Source organism: Temnothorax americanus, unplaced genomic scaffold (assembly GCF_048541705.1).
Source record: "Temnothorax americanus isolate GAGA-0224 unplaced genomic scaffold, ASM4854170v1 Scaffold8, whole genome shotgun sequence".
Lineage (NCBI taxonomy): Eukaryota > Metazoa > Arthropoda > Insecta > Hymenoptera > Formicidae > Temnothorax > Temnothorax americanus.
The window spans coordinates 5804194-5830215 of record NW_027509802.1 but is presented as its reverse complement, the minus strand read 5'-3'; the positions used below and the strand labels follow the sequence as shown (position 1 = coordinate 5830215).

The 26022-nt window shown below is 40.8% G+C and overlaps 2 protein-coding genes across 13 annotated transcripts in view; one reads left to right on the top strand and one right to left on the bottom strand.

Moving 5' to 3' along the window:
• The window catches only part of Wdr62 (WD repeat domain 62), a 227182-nt gene that overhangs the window by 158064 nt on the left and 43096 nt on the right, over positions 1 to 26022 (top strand). For all 12 annotated transcript variants that reach the window (XM_077424013.1, XM_077424021.1, XM_077424019.1 and 9 more), the window contains one exon: positions 19254 to 19476. In XM_077424013.1, the coding sequence (XP_077280139.1) occupies positions 19254 to 19476 (223 nt within the window). The remainder of the gene's footprint in view (positions 1 to 19253; positions 19477 to 26022) is intronic.
• The window catches only part of LOC143907335 (uncharacterized), a 181526-nt gene that overhangs the window by 113898 nt on the left and 41606 nt on the right, over positions 1 to 26022 (bottom strand). The gene's annotated exons all lie outside the window — the stretch shown is intronic.

The following is a 26022-nucleotide window of genomic DNA, read 5'->3' as shown; positions in this document are numbered from 1 at the left end:
TTTATTACAGATCTTTGGTCAATTGCACGTTATTAAATTGTTCCAACATAGTAATCGGCAATATATTATCATAATATATTATTATATTATATCAATATATATATCAATATATTATTATAATATAACCTCTGTTTTGCGACTAGACTTATAATCTAAGACGTATTATGCATTTTAAGTTTAACACGGAACAATACTTATATTCTATATTGTTTACGCTTTCGGGTCGTTTTTTTTTCGATACAGTCTTAGGCTCAGTCTTAGATTTCGCAGCGAGCGCCGCACTCCTTTTACGCTTATATTCTCCTCGATTAAATCTTTTTTTATGAGTCTGGCATTCATCTCTTCACATAGAGAGTTCTTAACAGGGTTGTCTGTTAATATTGCACTACGGACTCTCTCTCTCTGTTAACACCTTTTCGTGGAGCAGCTTTCGGAAACGGCTGTACATCCTGAGGTAAAACGAAATTCTCTTTGTTACCAGCTTTTACGCTATCAATTGCGCCTGGTCTAACTTCGCAAGACATAGGGACTTCCGGGTTTGGTACCAAGACGTCACTAACACCAAGCGTCATGATTAGTAAATTAAGGTCGATTGGCTCCATCGAAGTATTTAATACAATAACGTCGTTGAAGTTTACAAGTTGAGCTTTATCATTAGGCAATTCGATAACATCGAGATTAGGATCAATATTCCTGTTCGAAGGAAGATTAAGGTCGATCGGGTCCATCGAAGTATTTAATACAATAACGTCGTTGGAGTTTACAAGCTTTATCATTAGGAAATTCGATAACATCGAGATTAGGATCAATATTCCTGTTTGAAGGAAGACCGGTATTTTCCGACGCAGTATCAGTAACCGCAGGATCGCTTATCCGTGACAGAAGAGCACAGGAAGTCGGAATCTTTGAATACATTTTGATTCAATTTCCAAATACCGGTCGATTCAAATCCTTTCTTAATATTATCAGGTGTGAAAGTCGAAGGATAAACGATTCCAAAAAGTTCCGCCACTTCATAAATAGAAATTATTTTGCCCGGATTACTGATCATCCACTCGTTATAAGCCGCGTTAAAAGCACTTTTCAAGGACTTATATAAACGGTACGGTCAAAAGTGGTTGTATTTTGTTGGAGGTATGCGGAGGCAGAGTCAGAAGGATGATTTCATTTTGTTTACAGAAATCTAAGCTCTTTATGGTGACGTGCGATTCGTGGTTATCAAGAATGAGTAGAATCTTTTTCTCTACAAACGCACGCGCGTATTTTTGAAAATGCTCCAAAACCTCAACAAACAATTAGCTATTCATCCAACCGCTTTTGGATGCTTCTCCGCTAGAGCCCGGCGAAGCCCCTTTCAACATGTGCTCTTTGAAATGTATGCGCGGAAATACCATGTAAGGAGGAATCGAGTTTCCGTTAGCCGCAATAATACAACACGCCGTAACCAAAGTTTCCCGCTCACCCGATGTCATTTGACTTACTTGTTTTTGTCCTTTAGGAGCGATAACATTGGGTGGATTGTGAACCGTCGATAGAGCAGTTTCATCTAATTGTAAAGTTATAGATTGCAGCGGGCGATAAGTCAGCTCCGAGCTGTTTATACGCGGTCTCTAAATTATCGAAAAAAGCGTTAACCGAAGTACGATTGAAACTAGTGGAACAAGCTAAGCTAGTTCCTTCGGGTTTCCTTAGCGAAAGCTCAGAATGCCTTTTCATAAACCCATAATACCAGTCGACCCGGCAGACTGTTTTTCATCCCAATTCTGTGGGCAATCAAGCTTGTTCGCAACATCTAGCTGGTATGCTAATTGCATAACTTGCTTGCGAGTTAATCCATGATGCATTTGGGATGCAGTCATTAGGTATTCTTTCAGATTTTCTTCGATAATAGGTGAGAAGACCACTTTTGTTGCGTAGTTCGGTGTGAGCCTCTTGCATCTACGCTTCTCCGGTGCAGTCTCCTTATACTTTTTGACATAGCGTTGTAAAGTTGTTCGGTTTATACCCAAGCTCTCTGCTGCAGCTCGAATACTCCACTCATCATCGAGTATTTAGTAGTACTTTGAGTACTTATGTCTTCAGTACTTTCACCAATACTTTTTCCAGTATTAAAACCAGTACTACTTTTTCATAAGGGTATTTTGGCATAATTTTTTGATGGAAGTTATATGTTTTGAAAACGAAAGTTTTCATACCCACCGTCACTATTTTGCAGAACGTTAATACAGAAAACTCGCACTGTCACATTGGACCCCGTGGCTCAAGGGAGCCCACTCTCCTCATGTGCCATGTTGGGATTTTCATTAAGGCAAACGTGTTTTTGGAGGTCAAAAATAAAATTTTTTACGCGACAAAAATTTTAAATATTTTAAATATTATTTTCTCTCCGAATCTCGAGATAAGTGATTCTGAAGAGTAATGCATGCTGCACACGAATCCAATGAAATTTTTTTATTTTTGTTGATTTCTAATATTTTATGAGCGATCAAACTTAAAATCTATGTCCGGAGCGAAGTCGTCACCAAGCCATATCATGGAGGCTTTGCGCAAAAATCAATGTCAAAGAAGCAGCAGTGGTCGGATTCCGGCGAGGACTTGGATAATATGTGCTGCGTGTGCTCAGAGATGACAAAATAGAGCTGACGAGAAGCAGTGCATTTCGTGCGAGCATAGGGCACATAAGTATATGTGCGCTTTTCTTGTAATTATTTTCCGCCATCGTGTTTTTAATTAATGTTTCCATTTTTCTATTAAAAAATAATAAAATGTATCCTATCTTTTTCCATGATTGGAATTATGAATTTTCATTTAAAATTCAGTTTGAGAATGGAGTGACGACTCCGCTCCGGCAATTTTGACATTTCAATTTTTGCACCTTTATCGTTTTCACTCTATACCAGTTGAACAAAGCGACGTAGACCAAAAATGTCCATATACATTTTTTAGCCAAGGGTTTACTTTTTACAAGGGTATACCACATTTTACTAAAATTATTTGTTTTGTAGTTAAAAATGGCATCGAAAAAATACTGACAACTTCGCCCTGGTCTCCCCTACATGTTATCCCACAACTACCATAATTTTCAGAGTAAGTTCTAAGAGAAAATTCTCTCTGTGTATGTTAATCCTAAACTAGTTAATCCTATGTCTTTCTGACTTTGTTTCGTGGCATCTGCTTATAATATTTATCCTCTGTATTCTTATTATTCTTAACCTTTATAATTTTAACATATTCTCTTGCGCTAATCATCCTCTATTATACGTAGAGAAAGATAAGACAGATAAGGGTGAGATGCTAGTCGATATTCGATAATTCTCGTCATCGTATCGATGTTTTTGGTTTTAAACTGCAGAACTCTTTATAGAACTCGTTTTTAACTGCAAGTTTAAATCTGATGAGATATAGTAAGGAAACTGCTATAAGACAAATTGAGACGCAGCGTGAAGTTGTCGTCTTAGTCAACTTTTTGTTTGAATCAATTCTTATGTTTTAATGGTCGGAATTATTTGTTTAACTCATAGAGAAACTCTAGAACTATAAACAATTATTGAGTTTCCACGCCAGCTTCATACACATGGGATCAGATGGGTTTTGTAATTATAAATTATTTTCTACGGAGTTTAATCGTCAGAACTATTGACAGAATGTGTCTAGACTGGAGAACTCTATGGAATCTTACTCCTCCGTGATCATGTATTCGAAATACGATGAGATACTATCAGGTGTTTTTGGAAGTTAGCATCTCATTTCTTAAAAACGCAATTTTAATAGTAAATTCATCAGAACTATTGTTAAAAATTATCAGGAACTATAGAACTATGCTGAATGCAAGTGAATTTGCAGTTTATTTGTAAGATGCTAACACTTGAGATGCTAATTTCACACACGTAAATAATTGACCGAATCTCAAAGAATTCTGTTTTAACATTTTTTTTTATTAAGCGGTATCCATAATTAATGTAGAGAATCTAAGCCGATTTTTAGTACTTTTCGAATTTAAAAAAAAACCTAAATTTGAGAAAGTTATAGCTTGCTAAAGTTTCTTTGATGACGGCAACTTTAAAAGATATGACGTCATTTCTTATATAAAGTATGACGTCACAGCACACTTTCATGTACTATATTTTCTTCAATTTTGAAGATATTGCAAAAATTCAAAAAGTTTACAAAGAAAGTATGCCATGATCTATCAGACCGCTTAATAAAAAAAATTCATGTTAAAACCGAATTATATATGAAATGGGGGTAGAATTTTTCGGGGAGTGGTATAAAGTGTATAATTTTTCGTTACCGATTTTTTGGAAATCAATTACAAAATTTTTCCAATTTTTCAGGAAATAATTGACCGAATCTCAAAGAAATGTATATGAAGTAGATGTAGAATTTCCCGGGGATTGTCATAGTGTATAATTTTTTGTTACCAAATCTTTTTTGAAACCGGTTACGAAATTTTTCCAATTTCTCGGGAAATAACAAGTAGTTCGCGGTCAGGCAGACAGACATACAGACGTCAGGTACTTATATAGTAGAAAAAACTAAAAAATGTAATAGAATTAGAAAAATTGCTAATAGTAAAGGGGTTTCCAATTTTTGTTTAAAAAGAAATGTATGTGATTGCTCCAATTTTCGCAAATTTTGAGATATCAAGCTGAATTTTTTTATGAATAATTTTTTTTATGGATAATTTTTTGTTAACAATTTTTTGGAAACCGGTTTGGAAATTATTCAAATTTCGAGAAAAATAAGTATTAATTGACCGATTTTCTTGAAATTAGTACCAAAATTTTTTTAATTTTTGGAGGATAAGTTTAATTTTTCATTAATTGATAATTTCTTATTATTGGATCAATTTTCTTGAAACCGGTGCCAAAATTTTTCTAATTTTTTGTTGATGATTTTGATGAAACTGGTACCAAAAGATTACTAATTTTATGGGGATAGCTACTATGGGAGGGGGGGTTAAAAATGGGATATTTTATGGAGTTCTATTGGTGCTCTTAATTAATAGGTGAGTTTGGGGGGAGGGGAATAGATTTTGAGCTTGCGCGAAGCGCGGGCGAAAAATCTAGTATATCATCATACTATTATATAAAACCCGACTGTTTGTCTGTCCGTCCGTCCGTCCGTCCGTCTGTCCGCGAACTACTCATTCGTTAGTGGACCGAATTTTTACCAAGGGTACATGAAATAAGGGTAGAATTTCCCGGAGAGTGCCATAAAGTGTATAGTTTTTTGCTACCGATTTTCTGGAAACCGATTTTTTTAATTTTTTGGGAAATAATCGGCATAGAGGGAGAGGGAGAGGGAGAGGGAGAGAGAGAGAGAGAGAGAGAGAGAGAGAGAGAGAGAGAGAGAGAGAGAGAGAGAGAGACTATTTGCGTGTCTTATTACATATGTCCTCCGGGGCGAAGCCCGGGTAAAACCAGCTAGTATATATATATATATATTGCTCGGGGGGGTGTTTATCCGCCCCGGATTCGCGAATGGTCAAACTCGGTTGAAGGACCAGAGGGCCCGTGCCCTCACGAAAACGATTAGAAATGCCAAAAAAGGGGGGGTGCGAAGCGACTCACCGTATCGTAGCCCGTGATGTCCTCGCACAGCCTCCGTCCTTCCTCCTGGTTCTCGTGGTGGCGGAGAGTCAGCCCAGGCAGGATGGTCGTGCAAGACGCATGCGGATCACGTGATCGTGCGTGCAGGCGGAAGACAAGCAAGCAAGCGTTAATGCACACGATTCGAATCACACGGCGCCGTTTCGCGGGGTGCACCCGGGCGCGGAATACCGTCCACAAAATCACTATGTGGCAAGATTCTATCGATACGATGTAATTCTTCTCGAAAAGCGAGAGACGACGATGGTCCGAGACGTGAGGCGTCGAGTACGGCCCCAAATTTTACTGTCTCCTCTCGCGTACGAAATACAACTGTGCCGGTGCTTGCGCCTCGCGAAGACACCGGGAAGAAGCCCCTCTTCTTCGTGCTTGGGGTGGCCGCCCGCGTGCGGGCAGCACGAGTCGGGTGAGTCGCGCGAACATTGACTATCGAATGGATCGCGATCCGCCAACGTCGCGCGCGAGTCGCTAATACGAAGTGAGCCTCGTTACCGACCGTAAACGAGACAAATATATACAAAGATGCTAAGCAACTAATCTAACGCGAATACAATACAATGACGCAACTAACAACTATTTACAAGTAACTATTTACACGCGAGTACCAAACATCCCGCCCACCAAAATGCAGCGAGATGCATTTTTTTTACGGATCGGGGTTGGTCGCCTGGAGAAGTGTGCCCATCGGCAGGGGGCACAGCTTCACCAGGGGACGCACGATCGAACCGCCCGTCACTCGGACCGTGGCGACCCGCGGAACGCCATCGCGACCCGGGTGAAGGGACTCTACGCGGCCGCGCTTCCATTGGAGAGGCGACGCGTTCTCCTCTCGAATGAGTACGAGTGAGCCCACGGCGAGCGGATTAGCGGAGGTCCACCATTTGGGACGCTGCTGGAGAGTACAGAGATACTCATGATGCCAGCGTCTCCAGAAGTCCTGGTGAATTCGCTGTATTAATTGCCATCGACCTAAGTGGTTCACGGGGAGAGGAGTCAAGTCAGGAGAGGGAATGGCCACCAGGGGCTCCATTGTGAGGAAGTGACCGGGAGACAGGACCTCTAGGTCCAGAGGATCCGTGCTCACGGGACAAAGCGGCCGCGAGTTCAATACGGATTCTATCTGAGCGAGGACCGTCGCGAACTCCTCCAACGTCAGAATCTGCTCCCCCACCACCCGCCGTAAGTGAGTTTTAAAAGATTTAACGCCCGACTCCCAGAGGCCCCCGAAATGGGGCGCAGAGGGAGGGTTGAAGGACCATCGGATCCTCTCCCGCTCCGCCGCGCCGCGCATGTGTGCTGCGAGCTCCCGAGAAGCGCCCACAAAGTTCGTGCCGCAGTCACTATATAACAAGGAGCAGCGTCCGCGACGGGCTACGAAGCGGCGCAGCGCAGCGAGGAAGGATTCCGTGGTCAACGAGAGCGCCGCCTCCAAGTGGACGGCCTTAACCGCGAAACAAACAAAAAGGCAGACATATGCCTTAAACGAGGAGACCCCTCGCGCTCGGCGAGTGACGAGCGTGAAGGGTCCCGCAAAGTCGACGCCGCTCACCGAAAAGGGCTTGACCTGGCTCACGCGGTCGACCGGTAGCTCCGCCATGAGCGGTTGACTCGGGCGAGGGTTCGCTCGGAAGCACTTATAACACGCAGAGAGCACGCGTCGAATTGCGCGATGGACTCCGAGGATCCAGAACTGTTGTGCGAGGAGATATTGGAGCGTGCGTCTACCCGGGTGCAGATTCGCACGGTGCTCCCGCTCGATTATGAGGTCGGTTAACCGGTGTTTGTTGGGCAACAATATAGGGTGCTTGGTCTCGTAGGCCAATCCCGAGTGAATCAGCCTGCCGCCCACCCTGAGAAGACCCGTTGGGTCCAAAAAGGGAGCGAGTTTGAGAAACGGTTTTGGCAGCCCTTTCCGGTGCCCTAGACGATCGATCTCCTCCTCAAACGAATCCAGCTGGACGAGTTTGATTAACGTTAACAATGCGGAATGCGATTCGTGTTGGTCCACGGCCAAGGTCGCGGGTGCCGGCCTGGCCCTGGAACGACTTAGGAATCGAGAAACGTATGCGACTATTCTACAGATTTTGTCTAGCGACGAGAAGCGATCCAATAACGCGAGCAATGAACCGGGCGGATCGAGTGACACGAGCGAGGTGATCCGCTCTTCCTCGCGGGGAAGCGACTCCTCCGAGAGGACCGGTTCGACGTGAGTCTCGAAGTCCGTCAACCACTCGGGTCCCTCCCACCACATCGAGCTAGCCACGAGGTCGCGGGGAAACAGTCCGCGCGAGCAATGATCCGCCGGATTTTGATCCGTGGGCACGTGTCCCCAAGCCGCAATCGGAATCCTCTCCTGTATACGAGCGACGCGGTTGCGTACGAATGTCTTCCATCGATGCGGAGAGGATCGGATCCAACAAAGCGCGACCGTGGAATCGGACCAAGCGCGCTCAGTGTCAATGACGGTGTGACCCCGTAACACCTGACGGACGTACGCAGTTAAATCGGCGAGGAGCAACGCGGCACAGAGCTCCAATCGGGGTAAAGAGACCGCGCGGAGGGGAGCCACCTTTGACTTGGCACAAAGAAGCAAGCGTTTGCTCTCCGATGGAGCGACGACACGCAGGTAGATTACGGCCCCGTAGCCCAGCTCACTTGCGTCACAAAAACCGTGGAGCTCATATCGAATGTTATCGCCCACTGGGAACGTGCGCGGGATACGGAGCGCGGTCAACGCGTCGAACTCCGATTGGTAACGCTCCCATTGGCGGCGGACCTCCAACGGGGGTTCGTCATCCCACTCGAGCTTTAGCGTCCATAACCTCTGGATCAGGCACTTCGCGGTGAACGTCAACGGGGTCAAAAAACCCAAGGGGTCGAACACGCGGGCCACCTCCGACAAAATGGTGCGTTTCGTGCAGTTCCGATTCAGCGGGTTGATTTGAAAGCCAAAGGTGTCCGACTGAGAATGCCACCGGAGTCCCAGGACCTTGAGGACCTGGTCATCGGCTGACTCAAACGAAAGCATCGCGTCGCTACAGATTGATGGGTCGAGCCCCTCCAACGCTTCGGAGTGGCTGCTCGCCCATTTTCGCAGTTCGAAACCGGCGCCTCGGAACAATTCGAGGAGCTGATCTCGCAGCGCGACGGCCTGACCGACGGAGCGGACGCTAGCCACGACGTCGTCGACGTACAACGATTCGAGCAAGGTGGTGTAAACTAGGGGGTATCGTTCGCGATTCTCCCGCGCTAATTGAAGCAGACAGTAAATGGCCAGGAACGGCGAGGCCGTATTCCCGAAAGTGACCGTGTTAAGCAAGTAATCGAGTATGGGGTCCGACTCCGAAAAACGCCAGACGATGCGTTGGTAATCGCGATGCTCCGGCGTGATCCAGATCTGCCGAAACATTTGTTTTACGTCGGCGGTGAGAGCCACGGGTTTCGCGCGAAAGAGGAGGAGAACCGCGACTATGTCGGGCTGTAGCTTCGGTCCGCTTAGAATCGTATCGTTGAGAGATAACCCGTTCGGGCCTTTCGCTGAGGCATCGAAGACGACGCGAAGCTTGGTGGTCGTACTGTCAAGTTTGTGCACCCCGTGGTGCGGCAAATAGTAAACCCGGCCGTCCGGAGGAGCGGCCTCACTCGCGATGGTCATATGACCGCTATCCAGATAATCCTGCATAAAGGCGTTATAGCTCTGTCGAACGTCCGGATTTGACTTGAAACGGCGCTCGAGTGCGCGCAATCTATTTACGGCTATCGGCCGCGAATCCACGAACGTGGGAAGGCCCGACGCGAACGGGTACGAAACGACAAAACGACCCGAATGGTCACGGTAAGTAGTTCTTTCGAAGAACTCTATACATCGCTGATCCTCCTCGGATCGAGGAGGGTGTTCCGGCACGTCCTCCAGTCTCCAAAATTGCTCCACCGCGGCATCAATTGACTCGAGCGTGGTGGCAAAGGTGTGCAGTGGCTGCACTTGTAACGCCGGAGAGACCGCGCCCATCAGTACCCAACCGAACGCGGTATTGAAGGCGTCCGGTTCCCCGGCTCTCCCGGTGCGGCGACCGTCACGTAGCACGGATACAAAGGAATCCGCGCCCAGCAATATATCGATAGAGCCCGGCAGATGATATTCCGGATCCGCGAGCGGCAGTCCCGTTAAGTGACTCCAATCCTTAGAGTCAACTCGATGGTTAGGCAACGGCGAAGTTATGCGAGGGAGCACCGTGGCTTCGATCGGGAAACGAAGATCATCCCGATTCTTTACGCGAATCACGAGTGAAGTGAGGCCCCGAGTGGTGGCAGCCTTCGTCTCGTTGACGCCCAAAACGGCGACGCTATGTCTAGTCCGCGCGAAACCGCCCCTTCGAAGGCAGCTTTCTGTAATAAAGTTTGCCTGGCTGGCGCTATCCAGCAACATGCGTACTGGAAATGCGTTGCCCCTAACGTCAAGGGCCTCGGCCCGCACGGTCGAAAGGAGCACCACACTGTTAGAAACGCTGGCCATCGAAACGATGGGCTTGTTTTCGACGATGGTTGAGGGCGCGGACTCGCTGGCGCCCGAAGCTATCGAGGGAACGGTTGCGGGAGAAACCGTGTTAGCCTGCTCGAAGTGCAGGAGCGAGTGGTGTTTCGATTTACAGGACCGACAGGTCCACGAGCTGGGGCAGGTTTTGAGGTTATGACCCGAGCGCAGGCAGTTCAAGCATAATCCCTTGTCACGCGCGAGGTCGTGCTTCTCCCTTGCCGAGAGTTGAAGAAAACCGGCGCATTTTGCTAATAAATGCTGCTCTCCGCATTTTACGCACGCGGCGTTCCGGGTGACGAGCGAGGTAGTCGCTGCGCCCTTCTTCGCGGGAGTCGACGGCTTCGATTTGCCCGATTGCGCCGAAGGACCCGCCACTGACGCGAGAACCGAGCAGTAACTCGATAGGTATTGTACCAGCTGATCGAAACTCGGCGAGTCCACCGACATGTGGCTCGCTTCAAACTTCTCCCGTAACGTAGGGGTGAGTTTTTCCAGCAAGTGATTATACAGCATAAAATCCCACGCCTTGACCGGATAGCCTAACATTCCAAGAGCGCGCGTGTTCTCGGTGAACCCGTCCAATAACGCACGGAGAGAGGCGGGAGTATCCCCGACCAAAGGCTTAGCGTGTACGACTGCACGCCAATACTGCTTAGCTAACTCGCGCTTGTCCGAATAGCGCGCCTGTAATGCGTCATACGCGATGGGATAATTTTCCACTGTCAACGGCAGGTGTTTTACGACACCGAGAGCCTCGCCAGAGAGCGAAGTCAGTAAATGCTGAAACTTCTCGATGACGGTAACGTCGAGGTTATTGTGAACCGCCGCGTCGAAGAGCGCGATAAAGGTCGGCCACAGCGCGAGATCTCCGCTGAATTGAGGGAGCGCGAGCTTCGGCAGGCGAATGGCCGAGCGAGACGCGGACGATGGAGCCGGCGGATCGGCCTTCCGTGCGGCTCGAGCCAATTTCTCGTATCGCCCCACGACAGCGAAGCGCAATCGGTCGAACTCGTCGCGAATCTTATCCTCCGTCTCGAACTCGTCGTCCCCGACGTCTTGGATAATCTTTAGGTGATTTCCCTCGAAATCATCTACCACTTTCGCGACCGTCGGGTAGCGCGCCATAAATTCCGCCTTCTGAGTCGGGTTTTCCGATGCGAGCACCGAGTATTGATGAATTTCCCTCATGCGGCGAATGCATAGCTCGCGCCGCGATCGAGCCCCCTTCGTCATGGTGAGGATGATCTACACGCGCGCGAAGACACGAAAATCAACAACGGTTCGAAGGCTTTGTCCTACAGGAGTGAGAAGGATCGGGAGATGACAACTAATATTTGCGAGCAAATGTATGTGCACGTGATCAGAGCACGTGCCAAATATTTTCAAAGGTCTCGCTTCGAACGCGGAGACCAACAACAATATCGAAAAACACCGCACCGGTCGCCAAGGTCGGGAGGGGCGGGCGTCTCGAATTCGACGGTTAAGCTGAAGCAATGGAATATCGCGAATATTCGATCGCTTATTATTGCACAAACTATGATTAAGAGAACGGCACCGAGTGTGCAATCGTACTCTCGAGCGCAAAAAATAATAAGGTGTTCTCTCGGTATCGAGAAATAATAGCGCACGCAACGAATATGCGGATATTCCCGTCGCGACGTGCTGAAAGCGACGTACGGACGACAGATATCACGCGGTCCGAACGTGCTGATGATTCCGTCAAATGATGTTGCACCAAGCGTGCAGCGAGCGCGAATTTCACTTGAGAGAACGGCACCGAGTGTGCCGGCGTCTTCTCGATCGCGAGGAATTACGGCACGCGCACAATCCCCGCGCGAACTTCCCCTCACCGCGCGCCGAATACACGCGGGGGAGCGAGAGTGATCACGCGGTGCGAACGTGCACGCGTCAATTATCGCGTTAATCTGTATTGCACGCGGGTGCAGGGGTAGCGTGTCGAATAATGGCACGCGCGAACAATCTTCACGCGTATTTCTTCGCCACAGCGTGCCGAATGCACGTGCGGACAAGAGCGATCACGCGGTGGGATCGTGCACGCGCCGATTATCGCACAACGGAATGCCCAACAGGGCCGACTAATATTACGAATTAATGCGAAGTATTGCGAATCGCGCGAAAGGTTGGCGGAAGTAACGAACGCGAAGCTAGATCCGGCTCGAAGGACCAATGCTCGGGGGGGTGTTTATCCGCCCCGGATTCGCGAATGGTCAAACTCGGTTGAAGGACCAGAGGGCCCGTGCCCTCACGAAAACGATTAGAAATGCCAAAAAAGGGGGGGTGCGAAGCGACTCACCGTATCGTAGCCCGTGATGTCCTCGCACAGCCTCCGTCCTTCCTCCTGGTTCTCGTGGTGGCGGAGAGTCAGCCCAGGCAGGATGGTCGTGCAAGACGCATGCGGATCACGTGATCGTGCGTGCAGGCGGAAGACAAGCAAGCAAGCGTTAATGCACACGATTCGAATCACACGGCGCCGTTTCGCGGGGTGCACCCGGGCGCGGAATACCGTCCACAAAATCACTATGTGGCAAGATTCTATCGATACGATGTAATTCTTCTCGAAAAGCGAGAGACGACGATGGTCCGAGACGTGAGGCGTCGAGTACGGCCCCAAATTTTACTGTCTCCTCTCGCGTACGAAATACAACTGTGCCGGTGCTTGCGCCTCGCGAAGACACCGGGAAGAAGCCCCTCTTCTTCGTGCTTGGGGTGGCCGCCCGCGTGCGGGCAGCACGAGTCGGGTGAGTCGCGCGAACATTGACTATCGAATGGATCGCGATCCGCCAACGTCGCGCGCGAGTCGCTAATACGAAGTGAGCCTCGTTACCGACCGTAAACGAGACAAATATATACAAAGATGCTAAGCAACTAATCTAACGCGAATACAATACAATGACGCAACTAACAACTATTTACAAGTAACTATTTACACGCGAGTACCAAACATATATATATATATATATATATATATATATATATACATATATTATATATATGTATATATACGTATATTATATATATACATATATAAATTTAAGAGAGAAAAATATAACTTAAAGTGGAAAGAACCTCGAATTTGCAAATAAAAAAGTAAGAACAAAGAGGGTTTAGGGAAGGGATCTAGACTAAAAAAAAAACAGAAAAAAACCATATATATATATATACATATACATATATGTTTCACATTTCTTATTTGTTTATATACATATATTTTATGGTTTATTTGTTTCTTATGTTTTTTCTTTTAAAATTGAACTGTTGGAATTAAAGGTTCTAATAATGGTGACTAATTTTGACGCTTTTTCTATCCCTAATTTATTATTTTATAATTTACTATGAACTAAGCCAAAAGTATAAAATAGTCGCTCGATACCTACAGAGGAAGCAACAGCTGTATGCAACTGCATAGACAAGTTGAACATAGCGTTATTTATGCAACTCTGAAGAGTATGCCACCATGACAGTAGGATTAACATTTTCTATATTTTGAGCGCAGAAATTCTCCAAATGGTGAACATTTTGACTGATATTTTATTATATCATAACTTCAGGATGATATGCAGTTGCATATTCTAGAGCTTTCTCTAATTGGTCTTGACTCAATTTTTGACTTATAAAACGATGATCTAACCGGTTTGTCATATAACGTGGAAGTATCATAAGCATATTAAAACGGTTATTTTAAAAGCACTTTATTTCTATAGTTAAGTAAATGTTTCTTCTTTAACATTCTGCAATAAATTTAACCATATTTTGGTAGCTTCACTAATAGTACATATTTTATTCTTAATTTTATCCAGCAGAAATTTTACTCAACTTAAATACATAATTCTGCACATTAGTTTTGAGAGCAAGCTTTCAACTTAAGTGCATATTTCTATGTCAATTGTAGCACGATTTTCTGTACATATATCTTTGCTAAAATATGCTAATTTTTTTAGATACAATTTAAAGCAATTTTATTTATTTTTTTTTTTTACTGTTAACATTAACGAAACTGTCGTGAGAGTTGAATCGATTTTCTCACTGTAGTAAGAAAGAAGCGCGATCTTGTGTTACGACCTACGTAAAATAGTAGTAGACAGTAGAAAAGTTTTTATTGGTATAATTCATTTGCCTTAAACATAGTAAATAGTACTCGATAAATTAAGTTTCTCTTAGCTGCGGCATATATACCGGAGTTACCCTAGAGTTCATATATTAGAGACACACGACATGTTTTATATGACAAATCATAACAAATGTAGCTGGGTTTGTTTCTTTTTTTGGGTGCTTTTTTTTATTTTGGATTAGTTCTGTCATGATTTGTCAACATCAATCAGCACACACTACACAGTCGATCAGTGGCCAGACTCTTACTTGAGAGTCTCTAGTTTTTAGTAATGGAAGTCTTGTGAGAACATCACAAATTTACAAATAACGCTCTTATTTTGGCTGTATTCTGATATTCGCTGACAGTACTAAAAATCTATATTTTTCTTTATTTTACGTCACGTATACTATATAGATTTTCAGTACTATCAGTTACTGACAGTACATATCGGAATGCAGCTTTTATCAATATTGCTTCCTCATAGAGGAAGCTTTGTAATGGTGAAAAATTTTTTTTTCGAGATTTTGATGGAAATAGGTTTAGAATGTTCTAAAATGTCGAAAAATCATATTAGTAAAAAATGTCCGGAAGTATGTATGTATGTGTGTGTGTGTGTGTGTGTGTACGGATTTTTGTACACGCATCTACTTCTACAATTTTTTAGATACCAGTTTGAATTTTTGCACACAAATAGAGTATCATAGAAAGTATGTCCTCCTCAAATTTTATTGAAATCGGTCTACCGGTATAGATTTTATGCAGATTTTCCTTTTTTTGAAAAATGTGTTTTACGCTGCCGCTTTCTCAATATTTGAGATAGCGATTTATTTTTAATTTTATTATATTTTCCAGTTTTTTCTACCCCTATTTCATATATAATTCATTAAAATTTGATTGATCAGATCTCGTATTACACACATTTGAAATTTCGAAGAATTCGTACATACATAGAAGCTTTATAAAACTTGATCTGATCAACCAAATTTTAACCAATTATATAAGAAATAGAGGTAGAAAAAAAAAAGACTGGAAAATATAATTGAATTAAAAATAAATCGCTATCTCAAATATTTATAATATCGGGCTGATTTTTTTTATCGATAAAGTATTGTTTTAGTTTTTAAGTGGACAAGTATTTTTAGTATTTTTTAGTGAATGTATATAATTATTTACGCAGTCCCCAAAAGAGTTAAGTGTGAAATCAGAACCTTTGCTAACAAAGCTTCCTCTATGAGGAAGCCAAAACAAATAAATACCGATAATTATACCTCAAATAAAATAAAAACTTGCACACTTAGGAACTATGAGGAAGCAATGTGCAAGTTTCTACTTGCACAATTAAAAACTACGAGGAAATAATGTGCAAGTTTTTATTTTATTTGTACATATCGGAATGCAGCTTTTATCAATATCTTTTTTTGTTGCTTTTGTTTTTATTATTTTCTTGCATTTCTGTTTTTTAAAATCTATTATTTTTATCACTTAATTTTTTCTTAATCTTGAAATTCTTGTATCACCAAGTTAAAGATTATTTCAATATAAATTACATTATTTATAATAAAGTTATATTTTGAAAAAATGTTAAGTAATGTCAATATTTAAAAAAATACAAAAATACAATTTTTTCCTCATTATTTTAAAGTAGGAAACTATTTAATTTTTATTTACAATTTTAGTAAATATGCATAAAAGGTCAGATCTTACCGATTTTATCGTTACTTAAATATGTTGGGTAATTATGCAGTATAGGGGAGGCACCTCCGATGACCTTGACCTTGACATATGTTGTCAAGGTCACCCTCCTGAATGACCTTCAGAAAGTTTTAGCCGTCGCTCGTTTTTTATTAAAAAGTTATTAACAAAAAAAGTTTGGCGACCTCACCGATTTCAATGACCTTGATATATGTTGTCAAGGTCGTGACCACGAGCGACCTTCAGAAGGTTTTAGCCGTTGCTCGCTATTCGTTAAAAAGTTATTAACAAAAAAAGTTTGGAAAATATAGCATATATAGGTACATATATAGGTTAGTTGACGCGCTTTAAACACTTAAATACTTTTAAAGCGCGCCACTAACCTACATAGGTACGATTTACTGCTTTAAATGTTGTGTTTTAGTAAAGCAGCGACTTTCTCGCGAAATAAAGTATTCTCTGCTTTAAAGAAAAACGTAATATTAGTCGTTTATGCCTCTCAGTACTTAAAATAACTACTATATTTTTGAAACTTTTTTTGTTTATAACTTTTTAATAAAAAACGAGCGACGACTAAAATCTTCTGAAGGTCACTCAAAAGGGTGACCTTGACAACATATGTCAAGGTCAAGGTCAACGGAGGTGCCCCCCCTATACTGCATAATTACCTTAAAGTTTCACAATTTTAATGCTAAAGGAAGTAATTTGCTGATATATGTGTGTATAGACAGTACACATGTAGGTGTACCGGGCTACCGCTTTTTCTCGGCAGGCAGGGGTGGGTGGGGGTAGGATGAACCTCGACGCTTTGCGTAGAAAGTTGCAAACCTATATGGAACCGTGCAATAATAAAAAACAACAATTTATGCTTTGGCCATTATTAAAGCAGAAAATACTTTGTATTTATACTTTTTAAAATATAAAATTGTATATATATTTTTTAATATACTAGCTATTTTTTGCTTTAATAAATTATTTCTGTTACAAATATTAAGCATTTCCACACGATGTAACTTTCCACACGAAGCGAGAAAAGATTAAAAAACGGGTTTTTAACTTTCCACATAATCATTATAGAATTAATGTTACTTTATAATACCTAAAAAAAAATATTTAAATTATGAAACTTCAATTTACTATTTCTTCTAAACCGATGCCGTCCCCCACTTTTTTCTTGCGTAGAATTACTCAGAAAGACCTTTCCTACAACATATTTAAATAGCGATAAAATCAGCGAAGTCTAACCTTTTATGCATATATTTACCAAAATTTCGACGTAGAACTACGTCTTTGTCGACAGTAAGGAGGGAGTATAAGGGGGGTATTAAAAAAAAAGAAGGAAAGTAGACGTAGGGTTACGTCAACTGTCACTATTAAAATTTTTTTTATCTTTTATAGTTTTGACGATATTTACTCCGAAAGAAAAAAAAACTGATTTTTTTCAAAGGGATGTTTTACCCCTCTAAACATACGTATAAAAGAATATGTGTCCTTTATGTGTCCGTTTGATCTCGAATACAAAATATTAAAATTTCCCTCGTGTAAATCGGAGGAGGATACTTTCATGAAGTTCCTTGTTAATCAAAATATTTGTTTTATAGCGTTAATTTTAAACTTTTCAATATTATGACGTAAATGAGCATTTATGAAATCAAATTGCATTAACCATCAAAAGTGGTACGAAGTACGAAGTATAATTATCTTTTTTTTAACTGCGTAATCAGTGTATAATACGGTGAGATCAAATACGTAACAAGAGAGAAAAAGAGACATTTAATGAAATAGGCGGGAGCCTTAATTCAATTCTATAGATCAACTACCGCAAACTGATAAAATCGTTAAATTGTTAAATTCTCAATATACCCTGATAACCGCCAACGATAGAAAACGATAAAAATGTTCTTATTGCATATATTTTTAATATGGTTAGTGAATTGTTTATTTACGATACTCCATTAGAAACTCACGTTACAAAATACTTGGGATTCTATCGTAAATGTCTTATCAACTGCACATCAGTTTCTATCGTTTTTAATATGGTTAATGAATCGTTTGAATCGGTTTTAGTCAATCCATTTCAATCGTTACGAATCGTGAATTAAGGAATCAGATTCATACCGTTTCATTTCTTTCAATCGGTTTTTATCGTTTTGAAGAACGCCGGGAACGAGACAACTAGCGCCAGGAGTCGGAGGCCGCTGGGCTCGGTGTTCGGTGTCCGGGGCGGCTACCGCCAGGAGGTCCTTATAGGAAGAGATTCCTCTAGTTACGATACTGGAATGCTCTGCTTTTTGCCTCGCAGCTCGCAGCTCGCAGGGGGTCTGCTTATATATTATGACTGGATATATTTTAAATACGAGAAGCGCTTTCCATCATGCGCGGCCTAGCAGCATTGCCGCGAACTAATCGCCGATTTGGTTGATGCGGATTTAATTTATATCATTGATATATACGATAGAAAACGAACCGATTTGCTGCTGTAAAGAAGATGATAAGTTGTATGTCAGAAAATCCTGATAAGAAACGATAGATGTATCGGTTCGGTTAAGTCGTATAAATATCGACGAGATGTCTATCGTTTTAACCTTATAAAAACATATACAAAGTAGAAGGCTTTCAAACGATTCAATTTATATCATTGATATACAACAGAAAATGAACCGATTAGCTGCTGTACAGAAGATGATAAGTTGTATGTCGGAAAATCCTGATAAGAAACGATAGATGTGTTGGTTCGGTTAAGTCATATAAATATCAATGAGATGTCTATCATTTTATTTTTATATATCCGTATTAATGCATACGGTAAAATTATTACCATAAACAACGATATATACTATATCGTGTATATACGATTGATTTAGACGGGTAATAATTGTACATTACAGAAAACGATTCATAACTATAAAATTTGTATAGTTATTTTCTTATTTGGATTTAGAAACTGATTTGATTCGATTAATATTTTATCTATCTTTTAAATATGTAACGATAGAACCGATAAGATACGATTAAAAACGATACAGATATAGTCGTTTTTAATCGTTTTCTATCGGAGATGGTTACCAGGGTAGAACGCATAATTTACCATATTTAGAAAATCTCTGTATGAAATCCGATTAATTCTGATAACGAGACTTAAATCAATGTAAAATATGATGTTATTGATTAATTTTAATTTATTAATTTATTTATAATCATACAGTCGTCTTGTTTGTCATGTATCACAAATTTCGATAAATAAATTGCTCTCTTTTAAGCTAAAATTGCTTACGTTTTACATATTAGTATTCTTTTATTACAGTTGCACTGTCGTGCTGTTTAATCCACGACGAAACAGTCAAGCACACGTATTGAATGCCTGCCGGAAGACTGTGACCTCTCTAGCGCTCGCCGGTGACGGTAAACTCTTAGCCACCGGTGAATGCGGTCATATGCCGAACGTCCGTGTCTGGGATATTGCCGACCCGCACAACGCCGTGCAGATCGCGGAATTTCCGGGACATAAGTACGGTATCAACTGCGTGGTGAGTTTGCCTGCGATGACTTTTTATTTCATGTGTCTACTCTTTATATTTTCGTTGTAAGAGAAAGATTAATTTTAAGCGGATATAATTATATGAAGAGAAATTAAAATATAGTTTTTTAGAATTTAGCTATCATAGAAAAATTGAAGATAACGCTTTAGTTTTGAAATAAAGTAATTTTATTTAAAAAATCTTACAAAGGTGAAAAAAAGATACAGAAAAAAGAACTCCAAATACGTAAAATGCATTTAAAAGTTTATGTATCATTAAATAAAAAATTAACCGTTTAAAAATAGATATAAAATCAATCTAATTAGTCAAATATTAGTAAAACAAATCTAAAAAATTAAAAAAAAACTTGAAAATTATCAGAATTTTAAAAGCAGCCTGACATGGTTGCATGCATGATGAGCAACTGAATTTTTTATGAAATATATACTTAATGTGCTGTATTGTGTTGTAGCTTGTGTTTGCCTCGTGTTTAATTTTTTTAAGACGGACGACCAGTATATTGAGTACCTTTTCCTATTTATATAAAATGCAGTGATAATGGGCTTAGGAAGAGATGCTCTGCTGATGTGGTTATATATTATAATTGTTAAGGACTCGGGTTGGTCGATGTATCGAAGGGTAGACGTAAATTATTTTAAGCAATTTATTGTTGCAAAACTCGAAAGAACGGATTACACACGACTCGTCGCATTGGCTTGCTGAACCGAACCACAGTATATACAGTAGCGCAACTCTCTGTCGGCGCCTTTGATGTTAGTGTTGTCCAAAATGGAGTGCGCATGCGCGAAATAAGTAAGCGCCCACTAGCACCAACTGAACGGCCACGTTCAGGCAAACACAACTGTTAAGTGTCGTCTTATCGACACGCTACGCTGATTCGTTGGATCTAAAAGTATAAGAGCCAATCACGTGCTATTGAGCGGTTTTACGCGCCCAACGTCTTTCTCTGAACTTCTTTCTCAATTGCTCTTTCTTTCTCCGCTCTCACTCCACTTTTACATGAAATTAATTTGAATTTAATAAAAATAATGAAGATAAATATTTATTATGTATCTACTAAAAATAAGGGAAAAAATTCAAAAATGAGAAAAAATAAAATTATATAAATGTGATTGCAGATTGAATAATATAAATGTATTGAGGTAAATTATTAGAAAATATAATGTTATATAACATATATTGAACAACCAAAGAGCAAAATATAATATTTTATACATTATACTTATTAGAAAACAATTATAATTATAAAATATTTAATTTAAAATAATTTTATTAGATTAAATAAAATAAACGAATAATTTTTAATTATGCATCCAAAATAAAAATAAGATACGATATATTAATGCTTAATTTAAAATGCAATAAATGAAATTTTAATTTTAATACGACGATATGTTTCCGGATAGCACGGAGAATTGAAAAAGAATTTTTTTTAAATTCTTGATTTAAAAAATTTTTAAAGTATTTTTTCCGTATATCATTTCTGTCCCAAAACAACTCTTAAGAGTTTAAAAGAAATTCTTTTCTATGTCACCAATTCTGAGTTCTTCTTCAGATAAAAAAAAAATCACTTTTCTACTCCATAAAAGTTCGTAATATATTCGAAATTATGTTTAGGTAGTATTCTAATAAAGCTCTATCTAAGCGCTATTTCGAATGCATTGCGATTTCTTATAGAATAGAAAAATAATTCCTTTGTATCTGAAGGATAAGAAATGTATATACTAATCCATTTTATGTTCTTTCTGATGCAGAAACTGTTTTCGGATAGATTATGAAGGATTCTTTCTTATCCGATGTTACAGACAGAATATTAGGATTATAAACACTGAAAAAAATATTAGGAATATATAAATATAGGAAAATATAAAATAGAAGTATCCGATGACTCCTATATCGATTAATGATTATATTACTAAATTGGTATACAGATTTGAAATATTGTATCATTAATTGTTATAACAAACAATTCGTATAATATAAAGCGACATATTTATCGTACATACAAACATGCAAAATAAAATTTTATATGCAAAATAATCAATGTATACCTAATATGATATATTATAAAAATATAAAAGTGTCCCGAAAGAGTGGTCGAGTAACGATTCGAAATTCTACAACCATGATATTGTTACTTCGCAGAAGCAGCGACGATCGTTGTATTTCGGAATTCGGGTAGACTTCCGAAAACGGCCCCCCTCCGATTTCGATGAAACTTTGTGAAAAGCTTCGTTTTGGGTTAAAATGAAAGCCCTTAAAAGGAATTTTGGCGACTCCTATGATAAAGCCATTTTTTTAGATAAAATGATAAAAAATATAGGAAAATCTTCGTAATTCTACAGGATGTTATAAATTGAATATATACTGTTTGTATTTAATGATTTAATGTTTTTATTATATACTTACAGCAGAATACATAAATAATATGCTTTGTAATATATTACACTTTCCACGCGAACCGAGGTTCACGCACACCCCCCCGTGCTTTCGGGGGAGGTGCGGTAGTACCGAAATAGTTCACGCATACACTTTCCACGCGAACCGAGGTTCACGCATACCCCCCCCCCGTGCTTTCGGGGGAGGTGCGGTAGTCCCGAAATAGTTCACGCATACACTTTCCACGCGAACCGAGGTTCACGCACCCCCCCCCCCCGTGCTTTCGGGGGAGGTGCGGTAGTCTCGAAATAGTTCACGCATACACTTTCCACGCGAACCGAGGTTCACGCACACCCCCCCCCCCGTGCTTTCGGGGGAGGTGCGGTAGTCCCGAAATAGTTCACGCATACACTTTTCACGCGAAACGAGATGTCACATGGGTTCGTGGCGCGCTTTACAAGCTTGTTTATATATATACATACTAGCTTCTGACCTTGATTATTTAAATACAAACAGTATATATTCAATTTATAACATCCTGTAGAATTATGAAGATTTTCCTATATTTTTTATCATTTTATCTAAAAAAATGGCTTTATCATAGAAGTCGCCAAAATTCATTTTAAGGGCTTTCATTTTGACCCAAAACGAAGCTTTTCACAAAGTTTCATCGAAATCGGAGGGGGGCCGTTTTCGGAAGTTTATCCCGGAATTCGGACGCGCTTCCGCGCGTTCCGTTTTAATGCTTCATCGAATGAGAGTCTATATGTACTTCGATAGATATGCATCAATCAATTGGCAGTAAATGGCTTATATAAAATGTGTCTGGATAGAATAATGGACATATGTATTATATTATCTCGATGATTCCCATACGCCGGATTGAGCATTGCATTTATAAATTTATAAAATTTCTCCTAAGAGCCGTTCTGATCCGAGTAAGCAAAAGTCCACATACAAAAATTTACATACGAAATTGTAACACCATGGATTTAATAGCACTTTGATATTCTTATTTAAGATAGCAGATACAATGAAAGAATCTATGGATAGATTTGAATATATTCTGTCTAGTCTTAGAAGCTATAGTGTCGATAGGTTTCCGTTTAACGATGCTAAACTGGTAATAATTTCTGCTCCGGTGTCAGTCTTCAAGGATAATACAACCTGTCTTGTATTTAAATGTAAATCAGGTACACTGAATTTCCTCGATTTCGTCGGCACTGCTATATTTTGCGAATCCATATCCGTAGTTTATTCTTCTCTGTAGGTACTTGCACGTCGTCATCAATAAAACACGATAATACCTAGAACATTGATATAATTTAGAACTGTTGAAAATATATACGAATATGTTATACATTCTTTGTTGAGTTACCTTATTCTGTATGTTATAAAGTTGATTGAGCCGGGATAAAGAGAAATGTACTTTCGTCGGTCGTCCCATTTCAATGAAAAACTGGCGGTTTTTGCCTAGAATCATTTCAGATTTTATTGTCGCAAAAGAAGGTGGAATACCCGTGTCTGGATGTGGATCTCCATGCTTTGTTTCTATATAAATTTTGAAATCCTTCTCGCTCGGTATTGCGTTTAGATTTTGTGCATCGCCGAGCACTAGCTGTTATTGTTATATCGAAACGAGATATCTATAAAAAAATTACGCAACAATATTAATTAAAATAAAATATTTAATAATATGCCACATTAATATTAAATGACGTATTAATGTTTTGTAAGTAAGATGGTATAATACGTACTTGTATCTTTTTAGATAAATATGTTGCTGAGAGAATATGTTATCTTTCCGCAATTTACTAAAAATTTAAACGGTGGAAGTATTATAGTTTCAACCATGAGCTTTCCCTACAAGAAAAAAAAATCATTACTTTTAATATAAATTCTGAATTAAATCATGAAACGCTGTTATATGATAACTTACAAATTGTATTGTATTGTGGAATGCATGCTGGACATTTCAAAATCGACACCACTATCTTTTGTGAAGTCGATATCTGAATTATCTGACGTCTGTTTCAGCCAGAAATTTGCATTTTAATAAGTATTTCAGAAATGTAACCGTTCGTAGACAACGTAGAATCAAGCAGCAATTTTTTCTAGATATTAGAGTATCACATCAGAGTTAGTTTCACAAGATAAATAGATAAACGATATTCTTAATTTAAGCATGACTGATTTTAAGTACAATGATTATGAATAATTATCCTACCTTCTGAGGTTTGTAACCACTTTATACTCCTAAACTCTTTTCACTTTCATCACAAACGTAGTTATTCAGAGTTTTTCAAACACTTCTAACAGCTCTCAATAGCATTCAGTGGGTAATTGAGCTAATTCTCTCCAAATTTCTGTTCCAATACAGATAGGCATTTACTGAACTGACCATTTAAATTCTGAGAGGGAGCAGAGCAGAACGGAGAAAGGAAGAGCAATTGAGAAAGAAGTTCAGAGAACGACATTCAGATGGTGTTAGTGGGCGCTTACTTATTTCGCGCATGCGCACTCCGTTTTAGACAACAAGAAATCAGGAGAGTTGCGTTACTGTATATACTGTGACCGAACTAAACTCCTCGCACGAGCGACCTCACCATATATTCTATAAAACCTAGAGAGTTGTTATAACTATAAATTCACTATGTCCCTAGGAAAAAGCTTACTGTGGCTCACTCTATCGACAAGAAAGAAAATCAAATACGAAGCGGGGAAATACTCAACATCCTCCCACCTTGAGTTGAGAACGAGAGCAACTCAAAACACAAATAAAATTGATAAAAAAAAAAAAAAAAAAAAAGGAGAACATTGCACTGAATCTCATAAGTCCAGTCTGCTTGGCGCGTTTACTCGTCGTCCACTTCTGGTACGCACTTCCAATTTCGCTTGAACTTCTGATGACGTATCTTCCTTATCGGATTCATCGGCTTCTTCAATCTTCGAAGGAGAAGGTTGATCTTCCGGAAGAGAATTCTCCTCAGATGATTCTTTAGTTTCGTTCACCGACTTACTCAACGCCTCCATTTCGCCCGGAGTCGAAATTTCCAAAGGATATAATCGCTGAACAGGACGAACGAGTTCTCCATTTGCAGTTTTAACTCGCACTACTTGTACTTCGCCATCCCTGCCTGGAATGATCTTGATGACCCGTCCCAAGGGCCAATCTAGGCGCTTCTGACTTTCGCTTCCTATGAGAACGACATCTCCTATTTTTATCTTGATTTCATCGTTACTAGAGTAGCTCGCTCTTGACAATTGCCCTAGATACTCCGACCGGAATCGACAGCGTAAGTCTACTCGAAGCTTCTGACGATAGCGTAGTCTCGCCTTCAGGTTGCTTTCTTCGATCTGATCCAGATCCGGCAATCCACTTTCTTGTACATCCTGAATAAACATCGACGGAGTTAATGGGGCCAGCTGACCAGAATCCTCGGACAGGTAAGTGATGGGGCGCGAGTTTACAATAGCCTCACAGTCACAAAGCGTTGTGTATAGCTCATCTGACGTAAGACAGGCTCGTCCCAAAACCTTCCGCAGTATCTCCTTGACTGAGCGGACTAGTCTCTCCCACCATCCGCCCCACCATGCGGCGGAGGGTGGATTAAAACGCCACTCTATTTTCTTTACGGCGCTATATTCGGCGATCCTTTTCCAATTAATTCCACGTAACAGATTGCCTGTCCCGGTGAAGTTAGTACCATTGTCGCTAAACATAACTGACGGTCTTCCTCGGCGTGCAACAAATTGTCGAAAAGCCTCCAGAAACGCCTCCGTCGAGAGTGAAGTGATCAGCTCGAGGTGGACTGCTCGATAAACCGCACACGTGTACAGACAAATCCACGCCTTCTGTCCGCCTTTTAAATACAATGGGCCAGCACAATCGACTCCTGATACTCCGAATGCAGCAGCGTCTCTTGTTCGTTCCTCTGGAAGGATTGACGGTGATGCCTCAATTCTTTTGGCATTGTGTCGTTTGCATATTATACACTTGGAGAGGACGGACCGAATTGCTCGTCGACTAGATAATATCCTTACTTGTTCTCTCAGGCTACTCATCACTATCTGCATGCCGGCGTGATGAAGCTCTTCGTGTTTATGTTGGATTAGTTTTCTGACCAGAGGATGCCGTGGTTCAAGGACTATGGG